General features: G+C 31.7%; 1 protein-coding gene across 2 annotated transcripts; it reads right to left on the bottom strand.

The window, feature by feature from the left end:
• Window positions 1-3,458: 3,458 nt before the first annotated feature.
• LOC8270411 lies at window positions 3,459-23,197 on the bottom strand. 2 transcript variants are annotated; one of them, XR_007217222.1, is made up of 9 exons: window positions 21,885-23,197; window positions 11,531-11,776; window positions 8,357-8,446; window positions 7,645-7,794; window positions 7,377-7,501; window positions 5,294-5,423; window positions 4,549-4,998; window positions 3,825-4,010; window positions 3,459-3,703 (listed from the first exon to the last, which is right to left on the bottom strand). XR_007217222.1 is itself a non-coding variant. In XM_048378845.1 (7 exons), the coding sequence occupies exons 1-7, from the start codon at window positions 22,443-22,445 to the stop codon at window positions 3,578-3,580; spliced, it is 1,428 nt and encodes a 475-aa protein (XP_048234802.1). In that variant the 5' UTR covers window positions 22,446-23,191; the 3' UTR covers window positions 3,459-3,577. The 2 variants fall into 2 exon arrangements, 1 of the variants encoding a protein (XP_048234802.1); XM_048378845.1 differs by lacking the exons at window positions 3,825-4,010; window positions 4,549-4,998 and having other exon boundaries at window positions 21,885-23,191.
• Window positions 23,198-24,966: the final 1,769 nt, after the last annotated feature.

Below are 24,966 nucleotides of genomic sequence, written 5' to 3'. Positions count from 1 at the left end.
CAGGCACGGAAGGCAAGCAGCGCGTGTGAACGGGCCCGCATCGTAGACAGACGCGACAATAGCTTGACAAACGAAGTCCACAAGGCGCTGAAAATTCCACGGGCCATTGAAAAATGCAAAAATTTTAATTCTTGGCTATTTTTAGGTGAAATTGAAATAATTAAATCCAAAAAATTAAGGATTCATTATAACAAAAATATAGTTATTTTTAAATTAAAATACTCTCTAAAGATTACATATATATCCATCTCCTCTACCTAAATAGTCATATCATTGATTTAGGACTTTATTTTAAATTTTATTCTAGGATTTGTATTTATTTATTTTTAGAACCTAACTTTAATTATCTTAGGATTTAATCTTTCTAGTATATTTAGGATAGTTTATTATTCTCAATTCTTTATTTCTTTATTTTTTTTATACTTATCATGATGTGTGTTCAAGTATGCTTTTAAAGTTTGGATGGTAGATATTGGAATTCAAGTTCATGGCTACTATGCATTTGATATGAAGATATTTTTAATTCAATTTCTAAATTTGGAAGAAATTAGAAATTGAATTAAATAATTCAATTTAATTATTAATTAATAAATTTAAAAATCTTTAATCTTTACAAAGGAAACGGGTTACCACGACCAAAGTGAACTCTTTCATTCCTACATTCCAAATTAATGAATTCGGGATGAATCCAATCTCCCTAAGTAGGGTTCGAACCTACAACTAGTCAATTTATCGACACATCTAAGATCGCCAAATGTTTGAAAGTTCCTCTATTCAATCCTTTTCCTTCTTCTTATTGTAAAACTCCAAAAGAGTGTTCTATCTTTTTTCTTTCTTCTTGATCTTTATTTTTATATATGCAATCTAAGTATGGGGGAGGAAAATAGAATATTTCTTCAATTAAACTTTACATGTCATGACATGAGAATTAGCAACTTTGATGAATCTTTATAAAATTTTAAATTTTTCTACTCAGCTTTTTCTTATTATTCTGAGTCAATGAAAGAATGTTATTATGTCGAGTTTCTTGGTACTCTTGAGTTAGTTTTTTAACATGTACAATGTGAACTCATGAGTTATTTACACTCAAATGATCAAATATCTATTATTTGCACATGGACATGATGAATAGTTTGGCAAATTTGAGTTGGGTATAATTAGAAGTGTATGATTTAGACTATGATCTTCTTGTTACTAAATTAGCTTGCCTAAGTTTGCGAGATGTGATATAGGTAAGTTAAAGCTCTAAGTAATATGTTCTACTCCGCTAATTTTAGTCGCTTAGTAACCAAGGATCTTCATGAAAAATGCGTAAAAAGGCAATTAAGATTATGAGTATGCAAAGTATCTTGAAGTATGTTTTGTTGAGTAGCCAGTTGCATTCATTATCTATGTTTGTATTTGAGTAAAAAAACATAACATCTGAAGAAAAAAAGAAATACCTCAAGTATCAAATGTTAAAATAAGGGATGTAAAGAAAAGAAAAAAGTCTAAGAGCTTCAAAATCAAGTGATATAAAAACATATAAATATCTATTGATCTGTCGTTATGAATTAAAGTTTTACTTTTTTTAATAGGATTATGATAATTTGGATTGTGCATCATAGTTGTATTCTTTGAATATGAGTTAGACTATTTGTTGTGAAACATGTGCAAAAGATTAGATGCTTAAATCTTTTGATTAACAATAATTGAATTTATATTATTAAAGAAAATTATTATGATCCAAGTGTTCTTGATGATCTTTGCATTAGTGAGATTCTTTTGAATAATATCTTTAAGCTGAGTTGGAAGTTTTTCATAATTTTGGTAAAAGTTAATTCTCAGTTGCTATTTACTTGAGAACAAGTCAAGGTTTAAGTGTGATGGTATTTGATCAGTGCAAATTATATATAGATATTTAAGGGTATTTTAGAGCTTTAATGATATATTTTTATATATAATATGGTGAAAATATATGTTTTTACCTCACTTAAATTTAATTGTCTATTTTCATATAGTATTAGCCAAAAGAGGAAAATATGAAGTTAAATACTTAAAGAAAAGCTTAATTGAGCTTGTTCGTGTCAATGCCCAAGTTTAAGATGCATACATTGCTAATTACAAGGCTCATTAGGATTTATATTAAGAGTTATTTATAGAATAGTATTTGGTGGAGATAAAGATACTTAAAGTCTTATCTATTAGATAAACTAATATTAGATATACATTTCTAAAGAGATTTATCTAGAGGAGAACTCTTCTCTCTATATATATCTCTGCAAAAAACCTAATAAAAAGGGAGGAAAGCTCTCTCCTATCTGCACTCTACATCTGTCCACCATTATTTTCTCTACAGTTCTTCCATAAACATTTTAGTTTAGTTTTCATTACTCTTTTTAAGATCTAAGGAGTTTTCTAAGAAGTGGAAAATAAAGATCAATCATCTTCCTACTTGAAAAAAATTCTAGATTTAGAAAGAGCTTTTACTTTATTATTTTACATCTTTCTATTTAATATCAATGATCATTGGGTTAAATATATTTAACTAGTATTCATAAGTGTTTAGTTTAGCTTTTTTACTTTTATAAAAATCTTGTTATTTATTTATTTAATAAATAATTTCTTTATATTTATATATGTATTAGTTTTATTTATTATTATTGGTTGACCATCGCATCAATTTAGTAGTAATATTTATTATGAAAATCTTTAGATTAAAAATATTAGAAACATGATCTCTACTTTAATCTATATTAGTATAAAAAATCTAAATTACGTCGCTAGTTTAAGTGATAGGAACGCATTTTATTTAACGGTCTTTTGGATCATGGTTATTGACAAGAACTTATTGAATCAATCATGTGGGCTCATCCAAAAAAGACGAAAGGGCCATCTTTACAAACTTCACAAACACGAATAGATGTGATTAAAGGTCTATGGCTGACCGATATTGCACAAAGGAGAGAGAGAGATTCGAACCCTTGATAGTTCTTTGCGAAAAGTTTATAAAAAGAAAAGAAAATTAAAAATAACAAAATAAAAAAACACATCACCATCTTATTCATTAAATCTCGATTTAAAATAAAACAAAAAGATTACTAAATAAATAATTAGACTAAATATTATTTTTAACATATGATTTTAAATCATAAAAATTTACATTGCATATTCATTATTTAATTACTTTATTTTATAAATATTATCCTCTAAATATACTTATTTAGAATATTTAAATTTATTTTTATTATTTTATATTGATAATTATTCTATATAGTAAATAGTCTTATAGTTCTTTAAAAGATCGACCGACCTCCTTCATTATAGAAAGAGTTTGTATACTTGTTGTTACTACTAATTTAAACACATCTCGATTAATATTATCTCGTTAAGGTGCTGCCTAACCCCACAGCCATGAAGACATGGAAATCAAAAGTGGATATTTCTAAAGCTAAAATAGCTTACAATTCTAGTCCAACTCAAAATCAAAAGTGAATTAATAGAACGATTGCTCAAAATATTCACATGTAGTATTGTATGATTTAAAGCTCAAACGCTATTTACACTTCTACTACGCAAAATATGGAGTCCCAGCAATTCAAAACTCAATACCACTATTTATCTGAACAGAGAAAGATGGTCGGCCCACATCAGAGAATGGGCTATCAACTCTCACAACAATTCCAGAGCACCCAGCATTACTATTCCACTTAGACCGGCCAATCTGCATTAAGGTCACAGGAAATAGAATAAAAATAGACAATCATCCACAAAAAGTAAGAACATGCAAAGATGTTAAGTATCTCTATTTCGAGAGCTAGACCCAAAATAACAGCAATCCTTACACATTTGTTCTGTTTCAATCATTCATTGCAATTTTATTTTTTGAACAAATGGAGTTTGATGCATCAGTGCTGGTACATTCGCAATTTTGCAATTTCATCAACCGTCAATTAGATTATTAGCTTCTAACCACTATGGGTAAGACTTTGACTGAAGACCAAAGTTAGCCCCTCCATATGCAGTCAGACCTGCAAAGAAGTACCCAAGGCCCTGACAAGTCCAAGAATGCAAGCTAGTAATAAAGTAACATGCTAGTAGCAAACTGCTGCGCCTCAATTCAAATAGTTTCTGTCGTAGAAAGAGAAATGACAGTAAACTGAAGGGTGAAGTGGCCATGAATGTAAGGCGAAGGATAAAATGGTCAATGTGATGCAAGAAAAGAAGGGGTACAAACAGGGTATGATAAAAAGAAATAGACCATGAGTGGAAGGAGACCAATGAAAAACGAAGGTTTAATCCATTAAAAGGATGGACAATAATCATTCTGATGTAGCAATATGCTAGGTCTGCCTTGCACTTCAAAGAAGGTGCATGCTCAATCACTGAAAGTGTCTTACTAAAGATCCGTCATTTAGAGAGACTAAAGACCATGCACTGCGCTTCAGTATCTAAGCACACGTTTTTTTGGCAATTTAACTAGAGATCTTCAATATTGAGAAATGGCTTTACTAGTAGCTTTATTTAAATTGTTTGCATAAAACATGTTAGTGGGATAGGAGACTACACCTTTAAATCGACAGCATCCTTTTAGCAAGAAGCTTGAGGTTACATTGTGTTGAGGCAGACAATGAACTCTGGATTCTCAATCTAAGGATATTTGGATCTTATTGTTTCAAAGATATGGTTACAGTGGCAACACAGATCCGTGCTACACAGAAAATTGCAGTTAGCCTGGCAAACTGGCCTATATTCCTCTTGTTCAAGGTGTAACATTTATTTTAACAAAGTATATCCCATGTCTTAATGGTAACAACGAATTCCTTCACAAGAATCAATATTCCAGACACTTGCGCTATGAGTATGTCCGTCTTCACTGGTGGCCTTTTGTACTTCGAAGAAAAAAAGTAGCTTGTCTGCAAAGCTTTGTTTTTTTTTTTTTGCTTGTTAAAGAAACCTGTGTTTAAAGCCCTTAACTTGTGTGCACAGCAGCCACCCATGAAGCCAAATTGGTTTATGCTGGAGGATTAAAAAAGATGAAGTGAAAATAATTGGAAGAAAAATGAGGAGAAAATGTAGTGAAACTCATTTTCGGTCAACTCATTTGGATTGATGAAGTTTTAGTCATCTTATTTCGGTGAAAGAAAATTGAAACCGTAGACTCCTCATTTATCTACATGTGATGTTGTATTATGGGAAAATAGTTAGTTTCAGAACACTTTCCTACCCAAAATGTGATATCTACCAGCACAAGAAAATTTCTTGCAAGTAGGGCGTAACCAAATGAATAAATATGCTAAATAAAACAACTTACAGAGAGTGATGCAAATATGGAAGGGTGAGCCATGAATGCACAGCCACAGATCAGGTTAAGTTGCTCATTCACTGAATGAATAAGTTCTGCCCTCAACCCAGGATTGCTTCCGCCAAAAGTGGGGCACAAACTGACATCAAGCCCCAAAAAGTTAATCAATCAGATGGCCATTTAAAAAGAAAATAAAAGAAACAACAAAACAGAATAATAAATAACTCCTAAATGATCATGCTCAATTCCAAATAAAGCCACTAACAACCATTGTGCAAATGCACTCGAGAAGAGCCAACCAATATGAGAGTCTTATTTGTTCCTTTTACTCGTCATTGCCCTTAAACACTCAGGTCACCCATGTCAAACACCTTTTATTAGCAAGTTATCGTCATAGAGGAGTTGCAACTCCACTAACAAGAATAATACCAGCTATCCACATCCCCAAGACAGAATTTGGCTCTCATAAGGTCAGTTAAGTTTGTAGTGGAACAATATCGACTAATTGAGAGATATATTTGACAGCATGTAAGGAGAAGTGAAGATGGTATAGGACAAGAAGAGAGCCACAGATGCAAGAATGCAAAGGGCTCCTCACATAGGAATTTTGATGAGGCTGAACTATCTGAATTGGCATCATTATGTTCACTTTCAAAGCAGAATTCTATTGCAACTAAAATATATAACTCAATGATGTAGGACAGATTTAGGAAACTATTCTATGTTGATTTCGAAGAAAAAATACAGGTTAAGATTGATTTCAGGTCTGATTTTGCCGAAATTTAGATCTGAAATAGAGGAATAGGAAAGAGAAAAAACTTCTAAAAGTCAACACTTAGAAAGTTTAGGAGTCATATCTAAAGAAAATTGAAAACACGTTCTAGAGCAATAATTTGTAGGAAATCTTGTTATTAAATCTGGAAAACAGAATAACAATTCTTAGATATTTATAGAACTAATCCTAGACCTAAAGATTTTTAAAACTCCTAAAAGGATTCTTTAAATAAACACTTTACTCTTATCCAACAAGGATTTAGAACAAGACTCAACAATAATTAACAGAATCAAAGGCTTCTAAAGATGTTAGGATAACTTATTCCTATTTTTCTAAGGAACCAGAATTCCTGCAACAACCAAAATCATATTCCTCCAGCAATCATATTTGTTGAACCTAATAAAGTTCCCAATCAGCCTCCCCATCATCCCCTTTGTTCCAAACAAGTGTTTGAGCATTTGAACCATGTTTCATACGTAGTTTGTAAACATGTCGCCAATATGTACCATCATTTCTCCCCAGTTTAGAAGAACTCGATTCCGTCGAGTTAAAAGCATGATATCAATCATAAAGACCAGGATCAATCCTTTATAACTCTTCTTCAGTTATCCACATACAGTCGGATTGTGGACAGCCTACCCATTTGATGAGAAACTTTTGATAACCCCCACTTCTAGTAGAAACCACTTGATAATCAAACAATATCTTCTATTTGTTCTTTGAGAGGTTGGGAGGAAGCCTGGCTATAACTTCATCAATAGGAACATTATCCACAGCAAGATGTGGAGGGCCCAAACCAGATTCAACTAATGCTCAATCCAGGGAAGCAGGCAAATACTGCATTCTCGTGTCCAAATCAAACTTAAAATACAGGTAACAAGGAACCCCTATATACTCGGTGTTGTACAAGGTAAGCTGAGAATTCAGCTGTACAAGCATGATCATGGCTGAACAGACCTAAAAACAGCAGACTGACTAATTCCAGCCGTCTTTTATAATGCTGCTCATTCAGCATTCACTAGTTCACTTTTTCCTTTTAAGTTTCTTTGCTTCAAAATCTCCTGGTTTCCCAATGCGTGAATGCTGAACCAAATAAAAGTTCCTATAACCTCATGACACTGGTCTAGTATTGGATGTAACCAGGTCAACCATGAAAAGAAGGAAACTTTCGAGAAGCCTGCTTTAGTAAACAATTTATTTTCCAGGATAGTACAGGACTTCAAAAGCCATAGCCACATTCTGTTCATCTCATCCATAACTGTGCTACATGAAATGAGTACTCACATCTTGATTTGTAAAGCAAACGCGAGAATTTACCTGAACTGAACAGTTGGCCTCACCATTAGACCTGATCTCTGCCACGCTAAGGCCTGTGCAAAGCCTAATGTAAATGACTTGTCGGGCCATTGAAACATTGGTGTGATGCGTGTACCCCACTTGTTCTGGCAAGACATAAGTACAGTGGATTATATTTCAAATACCAAAACTACATAGAATAGTGAGATTTTGAATTTAAGTCCACTCCTGACATTAACCATGAAAATTCACTAAGATTATCTTGAAATTCATTAACAGTCTAACCAACCTTGTGAGAGAAGCTAAATCTCATTTCCCCTGGATATTTGCCCTGTGCTTGGAGAAGTCCCCCGCAGAAAGGTAGAAAAGCACTTGTAGTGAGTCCCTCGCCTGAGACATAGGTAACCTGACCATTTGGAAATTGCAAATCCACGAACGACTGCATGTAGAAAGAAGTAGCAGCAGGAGGAGAAAATTACGAAGATGATATAAAGAAACTAGCTCTAAAGATTTAGAGCTACAAGAAAATTCTGTATCAGCACTCAAATACATCCATCATCGACATGTTAGCTTTTCAAGAGGAAAGAGTGCATATATGACAAGTTGAAAGATTTTTCCTTTGCACTCGTGGAATTAAGTGCAATCTTGCATGTTTACAGTTTCTACACATTACTAAATATTTAGACCTTTCCATATCATATAAATCTTCAAATTCTGATATTTTTTATGAACTGATTACAAACACTCATCTCATTTACCTATATGGTAGGGAAGGGGAGGAAAAGGGAGGTGGAAAGAGTGCAGAAGCCTTTAATATTTTCCCACTTACCCTTCTAAAAGGGTTTCTTTTTAATGTGAACTAGAACTTGAGTTTTTGACCCCAGAGAGTTGCCCATTTGATAATATCATACCCTGACTAATCCTTTGAGCACCACTATTCTAATGGATTCAAACATATAGCGATTTCACCATCTCTCACATTTAAGAAGCTAATCACTTACACAAGCTACAGGATTGAGACAAAGCATTGACATTAAGAGCCACCTTCTATGCTTTGACCATACAGCAGGACAAAGAGAATGCATTCCATTCTGACAAAAAAGGGATAAAAGTTAGTTTACAAGAAGTAATAAATAATAAAACAAAAGCAAGAGACAGTAGATGCAAATTTGTGTAAATAACACAACTAGTTCTCAGAGAAAAATGTACACAAACATCTGGTATCTCAGATGTAAACATGTCCACGCCAGCAATTTGTATTCGCACCACCAAGCAATTTTCAAAAACCCAAAATAAGTCATTGGTGCCGCCACAAAGTCATTTGATAATAAAATGCCCAGCAAGTATGACACAGGCAAATCAGCAAATTAATCAGGAGTATGCAAGCAATTTATGTTACTCAAAGCCGTTTTCGAAGGCCTAAAATTCTGACATCAGAGCAATTATGTTACACTAGCTTTTCATCCACGTGCGTTGCACGTGAATTTTTAATAATTTGACTCGTTATTATTTGCTTAATAAGAAAATTAAATTTTTCATATTAATTCCTTTAATAAATTAGTACATAGATTAAATTTTAATTTCTATAATATACCTCATAATTTTTATATAATTATATATCTTATTTAAATATAAATTTCTAATTTCACAAACAAAAATGTATTTAGTAGAGTTTCACCACTTGAATATGATTATTCTTATAAATGCTACAATTTTTTTAGTTTTTCTAATAATACTACTACTATCTATTTTTTTATTTGGTTATTCTAACTTAATACTTGACTTTTTGAATTCTTATTAATTGAAATTTTAGTATAGTATAATTTAAAATAGATGTTTGAATATGATATGTTTCTTTTATACAATCGAATCCTACTCTTTACAATTAGATTTATTCGACATTCCTATTTAACTTTTCGAGAAAGATACCTATGTTTTATCAAATTTTCAATTATTATCACCTTTTACTTGACATTATAAGATCATTTTTATATTGCAATAGTTATGACTTATTTATAGTCATATCTAAAAGTAATTTGTTTAACAAATTTAGTTTTTTTTTTTCTTTTTTCTTTACGAACGGATTGAAGTATGAATATGCCATATTTTACGAATATTCTACTATTTTTGTTTTTAATTAAATATGTTTTCTAAAACCTCAGAAACATTCAATCCAATCATTCATCTATTAGAAATGAAAATATAGTTTAAATAAAATTAAATCAAAAAATTTAGAATTGATATTCTATAAATTTGTCTTGTTGACCCTTTTAGTAAACATTTTTGGATATGAATAATCCAAATTTTATAAAAATCTTACAATTTTTATTTTAATCAAATATTTTAAAACATCAAACCAATCATTTGTCCAACTAAAAATGAAAACATAGTATAATAAGAATAAAACCAATAAGGAAATTAGGTTTGATACTTGGTAATTTAAAATGTTAAGGAAAGCTTTTATTATTCAATTATTTAGTTTGATACTAAGCAATTAGAGTACTTAATTTTAAAGGTTTTTAATAAAAAAATTTTGAAATTATGATACTTTAATAACAAAATTCTTTGGTATTATTGTTTCTTTGTTTATTTTATATAAAATTGTTCTTCAATCTAAAATAACATATTTTAATAACCAAATTATATCTAATTAGCAAATAATTTAATTAACTCATATTTTCTTTTAAGAAACTAATCTAGCTAATCCCTAGAAGGCTGTTAATTTTTATATTTTGATAAATTTGTCTATCTCCTCCCCTTCTCACTTTTATGTATATTATTAATCATTAGTTTTTTATCATAATAAATTATACATTAATCATTTGACTCGATAATTATACCTTTTGTTTTATCTATGGCTAGATATAAACTTTTTCTTAGTTTCGTAATCACCATCATTTAAAATGAAATAAATCTTTTTCTTGCTTTTATTAATAAAATCACTATCCTCTATTGTTTAAATATTAAGATTATTACTTTGTTTATTTTTAAATGAAATCATATGCCAATGAAAAACTTAAAAGTTAGTATAAAAGTAAAAACTTTAACCGCTGAAATATTATCACAAATAATAATTTTATGATATATAATTTTTTCATATAATTCATGGCTCATATTTTTTTTAAGAAACTAAATTAACTAATCCCTAAAAGGCCATTAATATTAATATTTTGATAAATTTCTCTATCTCCTCTCCTTCTCACTTTTACATACCTATATCATTATTTTTTTATTTAAATAAATTATACATTAATCGTAATTATTTGACTTAGTGTTATTTTATAGCTATAATATAAAATTTTCCTTAGTTTTTGATCATTTTGTCATCATTTAAAATGAAATATAGCTTTTTCTTAGTTTTTAATCATTTTGTCATCATTTAAAATGAAATATAGCTTTTTCTTGCTTTAACTGTTCAAACATTATCATAATACTAATTTTAGGATACATATTTTTTTTATATAATTCATGCAAATAAAGTTATATTTGGACTCATTTTTATTATTTATATAGTTCATATATGTTTCTCAAATAAAAAGAAGGTTTGAAAAAATACATGCATAAGCTGGAGCTAATGCTTACACATGTAAAATCTAGCTCTAGCAAATAGTAAATCAGAGCATCATTTTTCTTTTATATAAATAAAAGGATAAACTCATTATATAGCTAAGAGAAAATATATATAAATAAAATAATAAATAACTCTAACTGGATTACTTTTAAAATAATCATTAGATCATTAAGGGAAAAGTTATTTCATGTTTTTTTTTTTTTGGTAATTGATAGTTCGGTCAAATCAATTTCATGATCTATTTTTACGTCTAATTATCGATTTTTAGATTTTTTTATATTTCTTATTAATTATTACTAGAAGTATAATAGAGTTAGGATTTTAGCTAAAAAGGTTTTAGTCCTATTACTACTATTTTTAATTAATAATTAACTAATTAGTAACTCAATTAACAAAAGACTAACCGATTTTAATAGAATAATATATAAGGACATCTTAACAAATTTTCTTCCCCCCCTCCCACTCCCCACCACTTTTATATATGTTTATGAAATATTTGCTTGTGCAGTCTAATAATATCCAAGCACTTTGCCCCTCAACCACTCCCACCTCCGAATACATCTAAGTTTACTTGACAACTAAGCTAACTAATATTTGGTCATACCTTCCTATCATAACCATACCAAAGCAAGTGTTGCTTTGACAGATGAACAGGCAGAAGAAGTGTCGAATCGCGAACAAAAAGTACTGGTCCAAGCTGAATGAGGAAGAGAGATGAATTATCATTTCCTGATGTGGAGGTGGAACTGCCATGTGATGCTTCAACTCTCCATAAGTCTCCTCTTGCAATCAAAGAACTCTCGAAGTTGCGAGTTCTACTGTCATAAGTTGATGTAATATTCATGACCCCCTACACCAAGTAAAACATAATCATTATGAAATACCAGTTGTAAATTCTACTGCATAAAACAAATTGGCACTTGATAACATTCAGTGACAGATGATGACAACAAAATAAACATATAAAAGCTAATATTTTAGAAGAAAATTCGTTGCGATCATTGATATAAATAAAATGATTGATTTCCTTCTTTCAATTGGCTTAGATTAATTACTAGAGCAAATTATGGAACATAATTATTTAAGATTGATACGTGCGGTTGAATTACTAAGCTTATTATCCACCCAACAGGCACGAGAAGTAGGGGGTGTTCTTGGGCCAGAAACAAGAAATATAATCTAAGTCAGCCAAGTTCCACCTACTGGATCACAACATGCTATTTTCACTTCCATAACAACTCTGCCCACCTCTTTCACCTAATCAAATAGTGCAGTACCTACAATTTAAACCAATCACTCGTCTATATTTTTTAAAGGCACAAGCTCTATCAAGGTACTAAGGGCCCCAGGGCGAGGGTGCAATCCCACATGCACACACTTGACTGATGTGAAGGGCAAAAGAGAAAAGACCAAACTGCATGATAAAAGACAAATATCGGCCTTAACATAAATGATGCATTAATTTAGCAACCAGTGTTCTTTAAATCAAAAATAAAGATAAAAAATGAAGATGTTAGAGAGGTTTAGACAATAATCTTACTCCTAAATAGCAATGATTCCTAAAACAATTATAAGATGTAATCCTCAAACAAAACCAGTCTTCTTCTTCATCATTATTATCAAATTCAAATTTATCACTTCCAATTTGTTCTTCTTCATCATCTTCTTTATTTTCTTCTTCAAAATCAACATCTTCCTCATCTTTACTAGAGGATTATTGACTCTTTAAGAGTATGCTTTGCCTGTTCCATTGCCTTGGAACCCATTTTCTTAGGTCTAGCACTTGGAGCAGACGCGATGTAGGATAGATTTAGATAAGCTGTTCTATGTGAAAATAAGAATTTAAGACTGAATTTTCTGATTTGACAAAATTTTAGATCTGAAAGAGAAGAGGAAAGAAAATATTAAAAAAAGAACTTCTAGGAGTCAATTCTAGGAGTCACGCCTAAAGAGAACTGAATCATAATTCTAGAGCAGCAATTTGCATGAAATCTTTGTTATTGAATTTGGAAAAACTAAATAATAATATTACAAGCCTTGATAATTATAGACTAAAATAATCCTAACACTACTTCGATTATGAATCCCAAATTAGGAAAATTACAAACTAATATTAATTAGGAAATACTAAATCAACTAAATTCCTAAATAAGACAGAATTAAAATAAATATTTACTGTAGTACCAGCATCGGTGGAAATTATAGAAATACCGTTTGGCTATTGAAATTATAAATATTAAACTAAAATTCTAAATATCTTAATTCTTTGAATTTTGTTATTCCTGCCCTATCCACATTATTCTCCCCTAGTTGGAGAAAAATCAACCTCGCGTTTTGAAATACATAAGATGCAAAAACAATAATGAGTTGGACCTAAATCACCCTTGTTAACAATTGATAGCAAACAAAATACTTGAAACCTCCTTCTAGGCTCATCCATGAACTCATTAAGAATAATGAACTCCACCTTTTGAACACTAGTAATAGGAAACACAATTCACCATCTTAAGAATCTTTCATAACTTAAACAACAAATTGACCTCTTGTTTCTCTTCACATGATAATCATCTTGTAAATCATCATATGCATACTCTCCAAACTCACCCAAATTATCTTCACAATCTTATTGTGATGAACCTTCATCAACATATTCTTCCCCAGTATGCAGATTAAATTTCTTTGGAAATTGACATCCCATATGTCCAATTTTTCCACACTTAAATCGTTCAATACCTTTTCCTTTAGCATTGGTGATATTTGAAGAAGGCTCTGAGTTCTTGGAGCAATTAGATGGTTGCATAGTAAATTTGGTCTTGCGATTTGTCCTAAATCCTCTTTTAATTGACTCGGCTTGAATCCAAAATCTTTTTATAGATGGTTGACTCAACCCTCCCTCAATTTCTAGGGCCACTTGATATACATGATCTAGAGATTTAGGTGTTGCCTGAATAATTTTTTCCTGATATATATCCTTAGACCAATCTTAATCAGGCCATATTTTGCAAAGATCTTCCATAATTTTACTATAGAGTGCCAATTCTTCAAACTTTTGCAACCTAGATAGAAGTGCAACTGATTGTATCAAATATGTACAGTCTCAACTTACAGGGAGAAATAATTGTATATTAGATCTAGCATGTATGATGAATCAATCATGCAAAGTGGGCACTTTCTTGTTACTTAATTTTAAAATAAAAAGAAACGGCTCTTTTTCACCACCATGGGTTCTCTTATGTGAAAGAGGTGCTTCCTTCAACTTCGGACATGTGACTATCCTCCTTCCTTCACTAGAGTCACATACGCTACTCTTTTGTGTTGCTGACAGTTCAAGCCTTTTTTGCAATATGAGTATGGTATTAAAATATAACACTGGAAAGGTCTTTATAATTGAGGAACTCGTCTAAGAAAGGGGTATTCTCTTTTACTTCGTCTACGGTACTAACTATACAATTGGACTTCGTCTAGGGTACTAGCTATACAATTGGGTGGCTGAATATATAATTCAGAAACTCGTCTAAGAAAAGGGTATTCTCTTTTACTTCGTCTAAGGTTACCAACTATATAATTAGGTAGCATATATTCAGCCATAGACATGTTGCATTGCCTTAAAGCATATTCTTGTTCTCGAATTCTCTCAAGATAATTATAAGCCAGATATTTTTCCTGTAATTTTGCCTTCATATCACCCCAGCTTGTTATTGGTGGTTGTCCTAATCCTTGCAACTCATTCAACATTGTACTACCATATTTTCGCCAATCCCATAAGTTTCATCTTGGCAAACCTCACTCTTCGCTTGTCTTCCATATCTCATGCCATCTGAGACATCAACCTTGACTTTCTTGGTGATATCTCATACTATATCTTGTTCATGGTTATGTAGGTTTTGATTAATTTATTGATGTTCCCCACTGTTCTTATGTGCAATTTATAGCACCTGATCAACTCTTGTAGCTGGTTGTCGAGGGATGACTTGGGCAGCATTTTGATAGTCTTGAAACATTTTCAACAGTTGTTCCATCATAGCTTCTAATCTATTAGTTCTTGCGTCAATTTGATTAGTCAATTCATCTTGCAATTCAGTAATTGATGCTTCATGTCTTGTTTGCATAGCATCAATCTTTGGATTCAGCTCAGCATACGCCACCATTACTGCGTAAATATAATCAATAACCTTCAAGGATCTTAAAGCTTTGATACCAAAATTGATGTAGGACAGATTTAGATAATTTGTTCTACATTGATCTTCACGAGAAATAAGGGTTTAAGATTAAATTTCAGGTCTGATTTAACAGAAATTCAGATATGGATTAGAAGAGAAGAAAATATAAGAGAAATTCTAAGAGTCAACACTTTGAAGGTTTAGGAGTCATGGCCTAAAGAGAATTGAAACAAATCTACAGGAAATCTTTGATGAATTTGGAAAAACTGAACAATAATTGTTAAGCCTAGATATATAAAGACTAAACTAATCCTAACACTACTTAGATTAAGAATCCTAAACTAGGAAATTACAAATTAACACAAACGAGGAAATACTAGATCAGTTAAAACTCCTAAATCAAACTAAGAATAAAATAGAGATTCCTAAATAAATTTTAATTATTGTTCCAGCAAAGCTGGAAATTTACAGAAATACCCTTTGGATATTGAAATTGAAAATATTAGACCAAAATTCTAAATCTCTCATTTTTTAAACTTTACTTATCTTTATGCTTTCCTTATCTGCATCAAGATGCTAGGATGACAATCTTACTTTTAATTGCTCTCATATAATAAGACTTTTTCAAGTCCAATAGCTCAAGAATTGATGTGGACTTTGTTAACTTGTAACAAAACACAAGGAACAAAATTTGAATTTCCTAGAAAGCTTTCTAATTTATTTGGAGAAGAACCTTGACCCAATGATAACTAGGGGGTGTACATCGGTCGGTTCGGTCACTGAACTGAACCGAAGTATATATGAAAGCGAATTGGACCGAACTGCAAAATTTCGGTTCGGTTCCGTACGGTTGATTTCCGGTATTATTGTGTTAGTTGGTAAATAAAGCAATTCAATGTATTTGGTCTAGTGGAACATGCTTTATCGTGTTGTTGAAAGGTCCTAGGTTCGAAACTAAGCGCTTCTTTTCTCTTTCTTTTTAGACGTTTTTATATTATAATTTTAGTTTGTATATACAATAGTTAGACATATTTGGTCTAGTGGAACACATTTTGTTGTGTTGTTGACAGGTCTCGAGTTCGATACTCAATGTTTCCTTTCTCCTTAACTTTTTTTATTTTAAAATCTCTTGTAAAGTGCAACTGCCAAGAGTCAAACCAAATGCCTATTGTAGGTATCAAAGAAGGTTTATATATATATATATATGTAAAAAGATGTCGGTCGGTTCGGTTTTTTTAGTGTCTACTAAATAAAAACCGAACCGAACTGATAAAACAGAAATTTCTTACAATTAAACTGAAAATCGAATCGAATTTATAAAAACCAAACCAAAGTTATTATTCAATTCGGTTTCAGTCTGGTTTTCAATTTTAACCTAATAGTGATACCCCTGATGATAACTTATATCATAAATAAAATAAGAAGAGCTTTTAGATGTTACACTCAAGGCTCAGGTAGAAAGTGAGTGATAAATCTAGTTTCAACTCTACAAGAACGAGTCTTTACTAAGGACAAATAGTTCTCAAGAGAATCAAGACAGGAATTTCTCAAAAAAAGTTCTACTAAAATTAATAAACTTCATTACAATATCTTCGGCCAACATGGTATTTATAGGCCTGAAACTATAATGAATCCTAATTCTCATGAACTAAGCGAATTATATTGAAAAGGAGTAAATCATAACACCCTAAAAGTAAAAAGAAATAAATCTAATGCCAATAAGAAGTTGCCACCTGTATAGCTATGTGCCAAACCCTAAGAAATAAAGCTATGTCCTTCCTACACATGCTTGAATCGGCCCAAACTAGTTAAAGCACTCCAATTTGCTTGATTTGATCCTTAAGGCCTTGTATCATTCATCCTCCAATATATTGAATTATGTTAATAATTGAGTTTGAAATTTAGATCCATTTCTTTGACTTTTAGTACTTTAACCCAAAATGTCTTGAATAAACTCATCAATTTGCATCCTTCATTTTCTTAGCTTTAGACCTTATAATTAGACCTCCATGGATGTGCAAAGGATCTTTAACTCCTGAACTTGTAACTTGATTTGAATCTTGAAGCTTTCAATTTAATCTATCTCAACAAACATCTGTCCCATCCCAAATAATAAGTTAAGTAATTGATCTGTTCTTTTTCGGTCATTTTGTTCTTTTGCTTTGATATTGTGTCAATGGAAGTGTCATAAGCTCTTTTCTTGTTTGAATCAACAGTACAAGTTGCTTGATGGAATTAATGTCAAAATAAGAATACTAATCACACAAATATAAGAACAATGTTACAAGTCGTGCCTTCTCTATGACTTGCGCTTGACTTGCACCTTAGTGCCTAGGTAGTGGGGAACCAGGACTGGTTCCCCTTCTAGAAACTGAGTCTAAAACTAGACAAGAGTCGCAGGTTAGTTCTCAATTTGAACCATCTCAAAAGAATCGACACACGTCAATTAGTAAAAGAAGAACATCGGCTACTTTATGTAGTCGTTGGATTATACATATGTGCATGTATGCACACTTGCGCAAGTAAAATGGACACGATAGTAGTTGGTTCCAATTATGAAGCAGCACCTTTTATTTATTTTTTTTCTTAAATACATTTCAAATTGGAACCAAAATAGCGATTACACGCTTGATTCTAGAAGGGGGGCTACACACCTAGAATTTAATATTCTCAAATTATTACTTGTTTACATACATTTAACATTTAATTGTTTAAATACTTTTACTAGTCTGAAAAAGCAAACACTTCCAAAATAATTTCTTTTTTTTTTTTATGAACCAGCCCGACATCAAATGGATCCCAAACCATGGTCATTCAATTCCTAAACCGTTTTGGTTTCTGAAATGGACCAGCCATATCCAGTTTGGATACAGCACCACCAACCGGTTTGGCCCTAGTTTTGTTCCAATTCCAACCTGCAGCCAAGGCTACACCGGAGCACATACCTCAATAAGAGATCCTGCCTTTCACAGGTTAAGGCACTGAGACTAGAGTCTCATGGGTTGGGGAAAACTTCGATAACTATCATCAAATATACAGCATCTTATAAAATCTCAAGTTAAATAAGCTATTGATATGTTATTATGATTTGGCTTCTAATCATCTCCAGAAACACCATAGTGACATTCCATATAATAGAATGATGTAGGGCAGAGTTAGATGACCTGTTCTACGATTTCCACAGAATATAAAGGTTTAAAATTTCAGGTCTGATTTACCGAAATTAAAGTCTGAAACAAAGAAATAGTAAAGAAAAGACAAAAAAACTTCTAAGAGTCAACACTTAGAAGGTTTAGGAGTCACCTAAAAAGAATGGAAACATAAAATCCTAGAGCAGCAATTTGCAGGATATCTTTGTTTATTAAATACAAAAAACTGAATAATAATTGTCATAAACCTAAAAATTTATAGACTATACTAATCCTAACATTACTTGGATTAAGAATCCTAAACTAGGATAATTACAAACTAATACTAATTATGGAATACTAAACCAACTAAAACTCCTCAACTCATATTAAACTAAAATGCAAACTCTGAAGCAAAGCTAGAAATTCCAAAAATACCTTTTGGGTATTAAAATTGTAAATATTGGATCAAAATTCTAAATCTGTTGATTCTTTGAATTTTATTTTTCAAGATGTTTTCCTTGTCCGCATCATTCTCCCCTTGTTGGTAAAATAACTCGACCTTGAGTTTTTGAAACGGTTAACAAGTACAAACATTGAACTTGAATTCAGCCTTCTTAATTGTTAGCAAAAGAAATACTTGAAACCTCCTTTTAGACTCATGCATGAACTCATTAGGAATAATAATGCAATAATAGACATACGCAACAGAAATTCACCATCTTGAGCGTCTTTCATAACTTCAACAACAAATTTGACCTCCTTTCTCTCCTCCACATTTTAATAGCCATCCTGCAAAGGCTCTATCTGTTGCTGCCTTTCTAGCTTTTCCTTTCCTTGAATGGGTCATCATGTTCAATGTCTTGGAAATGCAAATGTTGGAGCGGGTTTCGAGGTTTGACAATTTGTGGTAGCAGGATTTGACTCTATGTCCCTTTTCCATGTTGATCATAGAATTGACTGTGGTCTTTTAATAGCTGCAATTGTTGTTCCACCCCTTTTGATTGTTGAGCAAGTGTCTAGCTATTTAATAATCTTTACCAGTTGCTGTCCTGAAATTCCTGCATGTGCATTGTCAAATTTGTAAATTGAAAAAATTAATAGCGGCTGGTTCTGAACTTTTGGCTTTCCTATTATTAGATTTTTTGCTCCTTAACCAACATTAGGCATAGTTTGCAGATTAGGTCTTAGGTTTGGCTTTGGCACAGCTTGTGGACTTTTGTTGTCTTCTAGACATTGTTCTCCAACCATCTTGGATGCAACTTCCTGACTTGGGGCTGATTTTTGTAGAAAGACTTGACTAGTATTTCTAGAAGTTTGATTGCTAGGGTGAAAGGAACCTTGTAAGCAACTCATCCATCAGAGCATTCATATGACCAAACCTTGAACTCATCTTATCATTCAATTGATCAAAATTCGATTCACACTCTTGACGAAAAGAATTCTGCTTTTCAAATTGGTTCAAGTAATTACCCAATGGCATGCAACTAATTTTGAATTGTATATTGTTGCACCCATTCTTTATACGGTGGCAAAAAAAAATTTTGAAGCTTTGATTCATCTCTTGCCATGTTTAATTTGCGGTCGCCTTGTATATCATACTCAATGCTATACCACCATAATTTTGTAGATCTGATAAAATTACACTTTGAAAATCTTACCTTATGAAGTTCCTCATAGTTGTTATGATTAAAGTAAGATTTGAGAGATTCAATCCAATCACAGGATTATGTAGGATCACATCTTTTAAAACAAAGTTGTATATTCCCATAGTTGATGAAGATTAGAACATCAAACTGTAAGGATGTTGAAGCTCTAAGACCAAAATTGATGAAGGAAGGTTTAGATAACCTGTTCTACATTGATTTTCACGAGAAATAGGAGTCTTTGAATTTCAGGGCTGATTCGATAGAAATTCAGCTCTGAAACAAAGAAATAGGAATAAGAAAACAAGAAAATTTCTAAAAGTCAATACATAGAGGGTTTAGGAGTCACACCTAAAGAGAATTGGAACACACAATTCTAAAGCACCAACTTGTAGGAAATCTTTGTTTATTGAATCTGAAAAACTGACTAATAATTATTACAGAGCCTAGATATTATAGACTAAACTAATCTTAATACTACTTAGGTTAGAAATCCTAAACTAGGAAAATTACAAACTAATCCTAACTAGTAAATACTAAACCAACTAAAACTCCTAAATCAGACTTAAAATAAATGAAAGACGCCTAAAATAAGTTTTAGCTATTGCTCCAGCAAAAGAGAACCACAAAAAAGGGCGGAGATATCATCAGCAGCCCACTGGGTATTAAAGTAATAAATATTAGACCAAAATCCTAAATCTCACAACTCTTTGAATTTTGTTTTTTCTTGATTTTTTCCTTGTAGCGTCATAGAATCAAAGACAAGATTACTATTAACTGTATTCCAAGACAAGATTACTGATATATTTAAATTCCAACAACTACATATATACATAGATTTTATTTTATAATGACACTTGTTGCTAGTTGATTACAGCCATTTTTCAAATGTTGTTCTCATTGATTACCCAAACTTTTGTCAAACTGAGTATCTTGAACCCATTGACAGTCTTTTCAGATTAAGAGCACATGAAAGACCTCAAAGGAGCAACTGTTAACTGTTAATTGGTACTTTTTTTTTTTAAATCTAACCAAGAAAAAACAGTTCAGACATTTTTAAAAGTGAAGAGTTATTGTTTGTTTCACTAAAATTCCTTGCTTCATACAAAAAAGTTATTCCAAATTACGAGAATTTAGCACACGAACTTGGCATAATAAAGACTCACGACATTTGGCGGGCACCTTAAAAGAGTTTCAGCTAAAGTGGGACATACACTTTAGATTTTTATTTATTGTACTACTGTTGGTCAATTCCAATGCTATGCATCAAAATTTTTTAGCAAGCAAGATCCAGATCCAATATGGTACATGATTTAGAATACTGCATAGTGATTAGAAGATTTTGGAAGATAAAGAAAAGGATCAAATGGGTTGAAGCAAATAAACTACAATGTCAAATTTCATTTCTTTATAGGACAAAAAAAATGCTTTTGTTTGTTAGCTAAAATGAATTTGAGAAATAACAATAGATTACAAGATATGACTAGAAAAATAAACTTTATAAATGAATATGACCACTTTCTCAACCCAGGTAAAGGCACTATAACAGCTTGGCAGAATGCTATTTTTCTACAATTTTAATAAGGTTTGAAAGAGCAACTTTTGTCTGAAGCATTTATCATATTACTTTCGGTTTGCAGACTTGATTCCAGGTAGCAAACACCTCAGGTTTTCTTTTCAAATTTCTCTACCTCAGCAACTCCTACTGATAGACAGTCCCATAAGCTATAAAATGCAAATCTTTTAAACACTCAGATAACAACACCGAAAAGATCAAGCAAAATTGCAGTCATTTCCATGCAAAACAAAATTTTGCATCAGTAAAATTTTTGCTCCCCAGTTAAGCTAGTATACCTTTAATTTCCATGCATTAAATATAAAGCAAAGTAATCTATCAACCCAGACATACAATATAATTTTTGAATTAAGACTTTACAACTCAAAGATATCTTTTTTTTTTTATTTAAAATGTAAAATCGTTACCAATAAATAATCTTAAAACGTCGAAAAATAATAGTGAGTACCTGTGGTTTACCAAGATGCCCCACAGACTTCAAATTAAAACCACCATTTTCTTCGTCTGAGGAACCCTCCACCCTACCAATACCAGCATCACCATTATCCACAAATCCAAATTCCCTCAACCTCTCACTGACCAAACCAAACTCCCCCTCCAAACTCACACATGCATCATTCCTTTTACTGTCCATCATCACCACCTCCATTCTAACACTCTCCTCTTGCCTAAAGGGCACTGGCAATCTCCTAAAAAACTGTTGCATCAACCCATTCAAACAAGCCCCAAAATCAGCCCCGGCTTGTCCAATCCTATTTCCAATATCAAAAATCCCATTTATCCCATTACTATCAGCTAGCACTCCAAAATCCCTTTTGCTAAAATTGTATGCAGGGAATTCCAGATCGAAAAGCTTCGATTTTTGATGGTTTGGCCATGGAAATACTACTTGTGGGTTAGTCATGTGAGATTGGATTAGACCAGAAAAACCCTGAGCCAACCTGTCCGCGAGGTCCTGCCCTTGCCTCTGTACCTCCTCCCATGCTTCAAACGACCTTTCCACTGACATTTCCACTCACAGTTTACCAATTCATGTGATTCTTCGAAAGATTTACAATTTGTTTTGGTTTCTTTGGTAATAAAGACAAAGATGCTAATGGGTTTTGAGCTGATGATAAGTTTAATGTGTACTGATAGTGGTAACCTGCGAAACTGATTGTAAAAAGAGATTTTTGTTTTTTAAGTAATGTAAAAGGCGGCTCTTGTTTATTTTAGGAAAGATAAAACCAAACTTAAACGAACTAATTCTTTTCAAAATAGTAAAAATTTAAAGAGAAAAAAAAACTGAGTCAGAAACTTAGTATTACAAAATCAGTTTAAGTAAACTGCAAAATGAAGAGCTGTTTCCAAACGGAAGAGAAACTTGATTTTTTGAATTGAAGAAAAAATATAAAGGGTGTTATTAGGGTTTTGTTTCCAGTGAATAATTTAGGGATCGATTTTGAAACGAGAAGAGTACTGAAGATTAAGCTTTTTTTATAATTTGTGAAAGAAAATACAAACACAAAAAAAAAAAATATAGAAGCTTAGATGCAATTGTGGATTCTTTGGGTTGCGATTTTGGTTTGAGAGAGAAAGAGAGAAAGTAGGGTTTGAATTTTTTTTTTTTTTTCTGATAAGACGGTTGAATGAATGTTTGAAGGTAGAGGAGGTGCGCAATGCGCACATAGATTAAGGTGCCGCCACGTTGATGAATTACCTGTGGCTGTGTTGATATAAAATATAGATTTTATTTCAGGTGGAAATGCTTATGTAACAGGAAGAGGACGTAGATTTCTTCACCGCCAATGTGACTAATTTCTTCTTTTCCTTTTCGAATAATGATTTCAGCCTCCGAATTAGAGTTGTTTACATAAATACTCATCTTTTCCTTATTCATCTTGCAACGTTATGCTTATATAGATAAAAAAATTCATAAGAATACGTTTAAATCAATAACTACTAATTTCAACAACTTTTTCTTAAAATAACAATTATCATAATTTATTTTTATCTAATTTTTCATAACAATCGATTGCAACATTTTCTTTCTTTTTTCAATCTTCAAAAAAAATTAATGGTCAAGCCTTATTCATTCATTAATTTTTAAAATATTTATTATAACAGCTCAATCGTACTCTTTCTATTTATAACAGTTCTATCAACTACATATTTTTATTTAATAATTATATATGACTATGATAACAATAACTTTTCTCTTTTATTTCTTTAAAAAAAAAAAGGACTACTCTATATATATATAAAAAATCAACTATAAATATATCACAAGATTCATTCGAAGAAAAAGAATTTGTTGAAAATTTAAAAAAAAAAACTCAAGATAAAGAGAAAAAAAGATTGTAGTAATTATTCTTTATTCACAAACTTAATCAAATAAAAAAAATAACAATGTATAGATATGATTTTAATATATACTGAGGAAATTAAAATTTCCATCAATGTTGTCTGATAGGTGTGAAAAAATTAGAAGTTATACAAAAATATTATAACTAATTCTTAATTTATTTTATTATGTGCAGATATTTTGTCCATTATATTTTGAAAAATTTTGATTCAAAAATTATTTGTGTTTGCCTTTATTAATTAAGAAGAATGATTGAATTGGTGAATGTGAGAATAAATTTGGATGAATAGAGGGGAAAAAATAAAAGAAAAGAGATAGATACATACGATTTACAGTGGTTTGATATTAACTATCCTACATCCACTCCAATTGGGTATTTCAGTGTACACTTACAAAAATACAATAGAATTTTCACAAGCTTACTCCTAACTTAGTGTTCAGGGCTACCAAGCCTTTACACTTGTGTTTTCAAAAGCTCACACATAGACCTTATAAGAGTTTTACCTAGGCTAACTCTTGAAATCCAATTTCGAGTGTTAACACTCAAATCCTCACAAGAGCATACAAGCTCTTACAATAATAAAGATTAATTATATACAAAGTTTAATAAGAAATGTGTAAAATAAATCAGCAATGAATAAGGCACAATTGGAGGTTGTTGATAAATCATAAATATCTTTTGGAGAGGGTACTTATATCCTCTTAAAGCCCAAGAGACATTACAATATAGTTCATAGGCCTTTCATTGTTTCTAGCTCTAGATAGTGCATGAAATGCACTATCAGAGCACAGTCACGGTCGCAACTGACTTTTTATAGTCGAGACTACTTGGTCGTGATTCTTAAACTAGAAATGGCTATAATCGACATGTCACTCTGTGATTCGCTGTATCAGAAATAACCGTTAGTGGTCTTTTAAATGGATATGAATGTCGTGGTTGCGAGGTCATTAGCGCAATTGCGATCTAATGGAGGTAAGGCTTATGAGGTAGCGAGCTTGGTCATGGCCCCGATGTTGGGCGCGATACCTACTGTCTCTATTTTCCATTTTTCGTAGGCGCTACTTCTTGCTCGCGGTAGCGAGATTTCCTTCAACTTCAATAGTCAATTGAATATGAAAGTTACGATCGCGATAGGCTAATAGTGGTCGCGATTTAAGAGATAGATTTGAACTTTAACCTTTCTAT

This window comes from Ricinus communis, chromosome 9 (genome assembly GCF_019578655.1).
Source record: "Ricinus communis isolate WT05 ecotype wild-type chromosome 9, ASM1957865v1, whole genome shotgun sequence".
NCBI classification, from domain to species: Eukaryota; Viridiplantae; Streptophyta; class Magnoliopsida; order Malpighiales; family Euphorbiaceae; genus Ricinus; species Ricinus communis.
The sequence above is the reverse complement of the archived record's forward strand: the minus strand, read 5'-3'. Positions and strand labels throughout refer to the sequence as shown.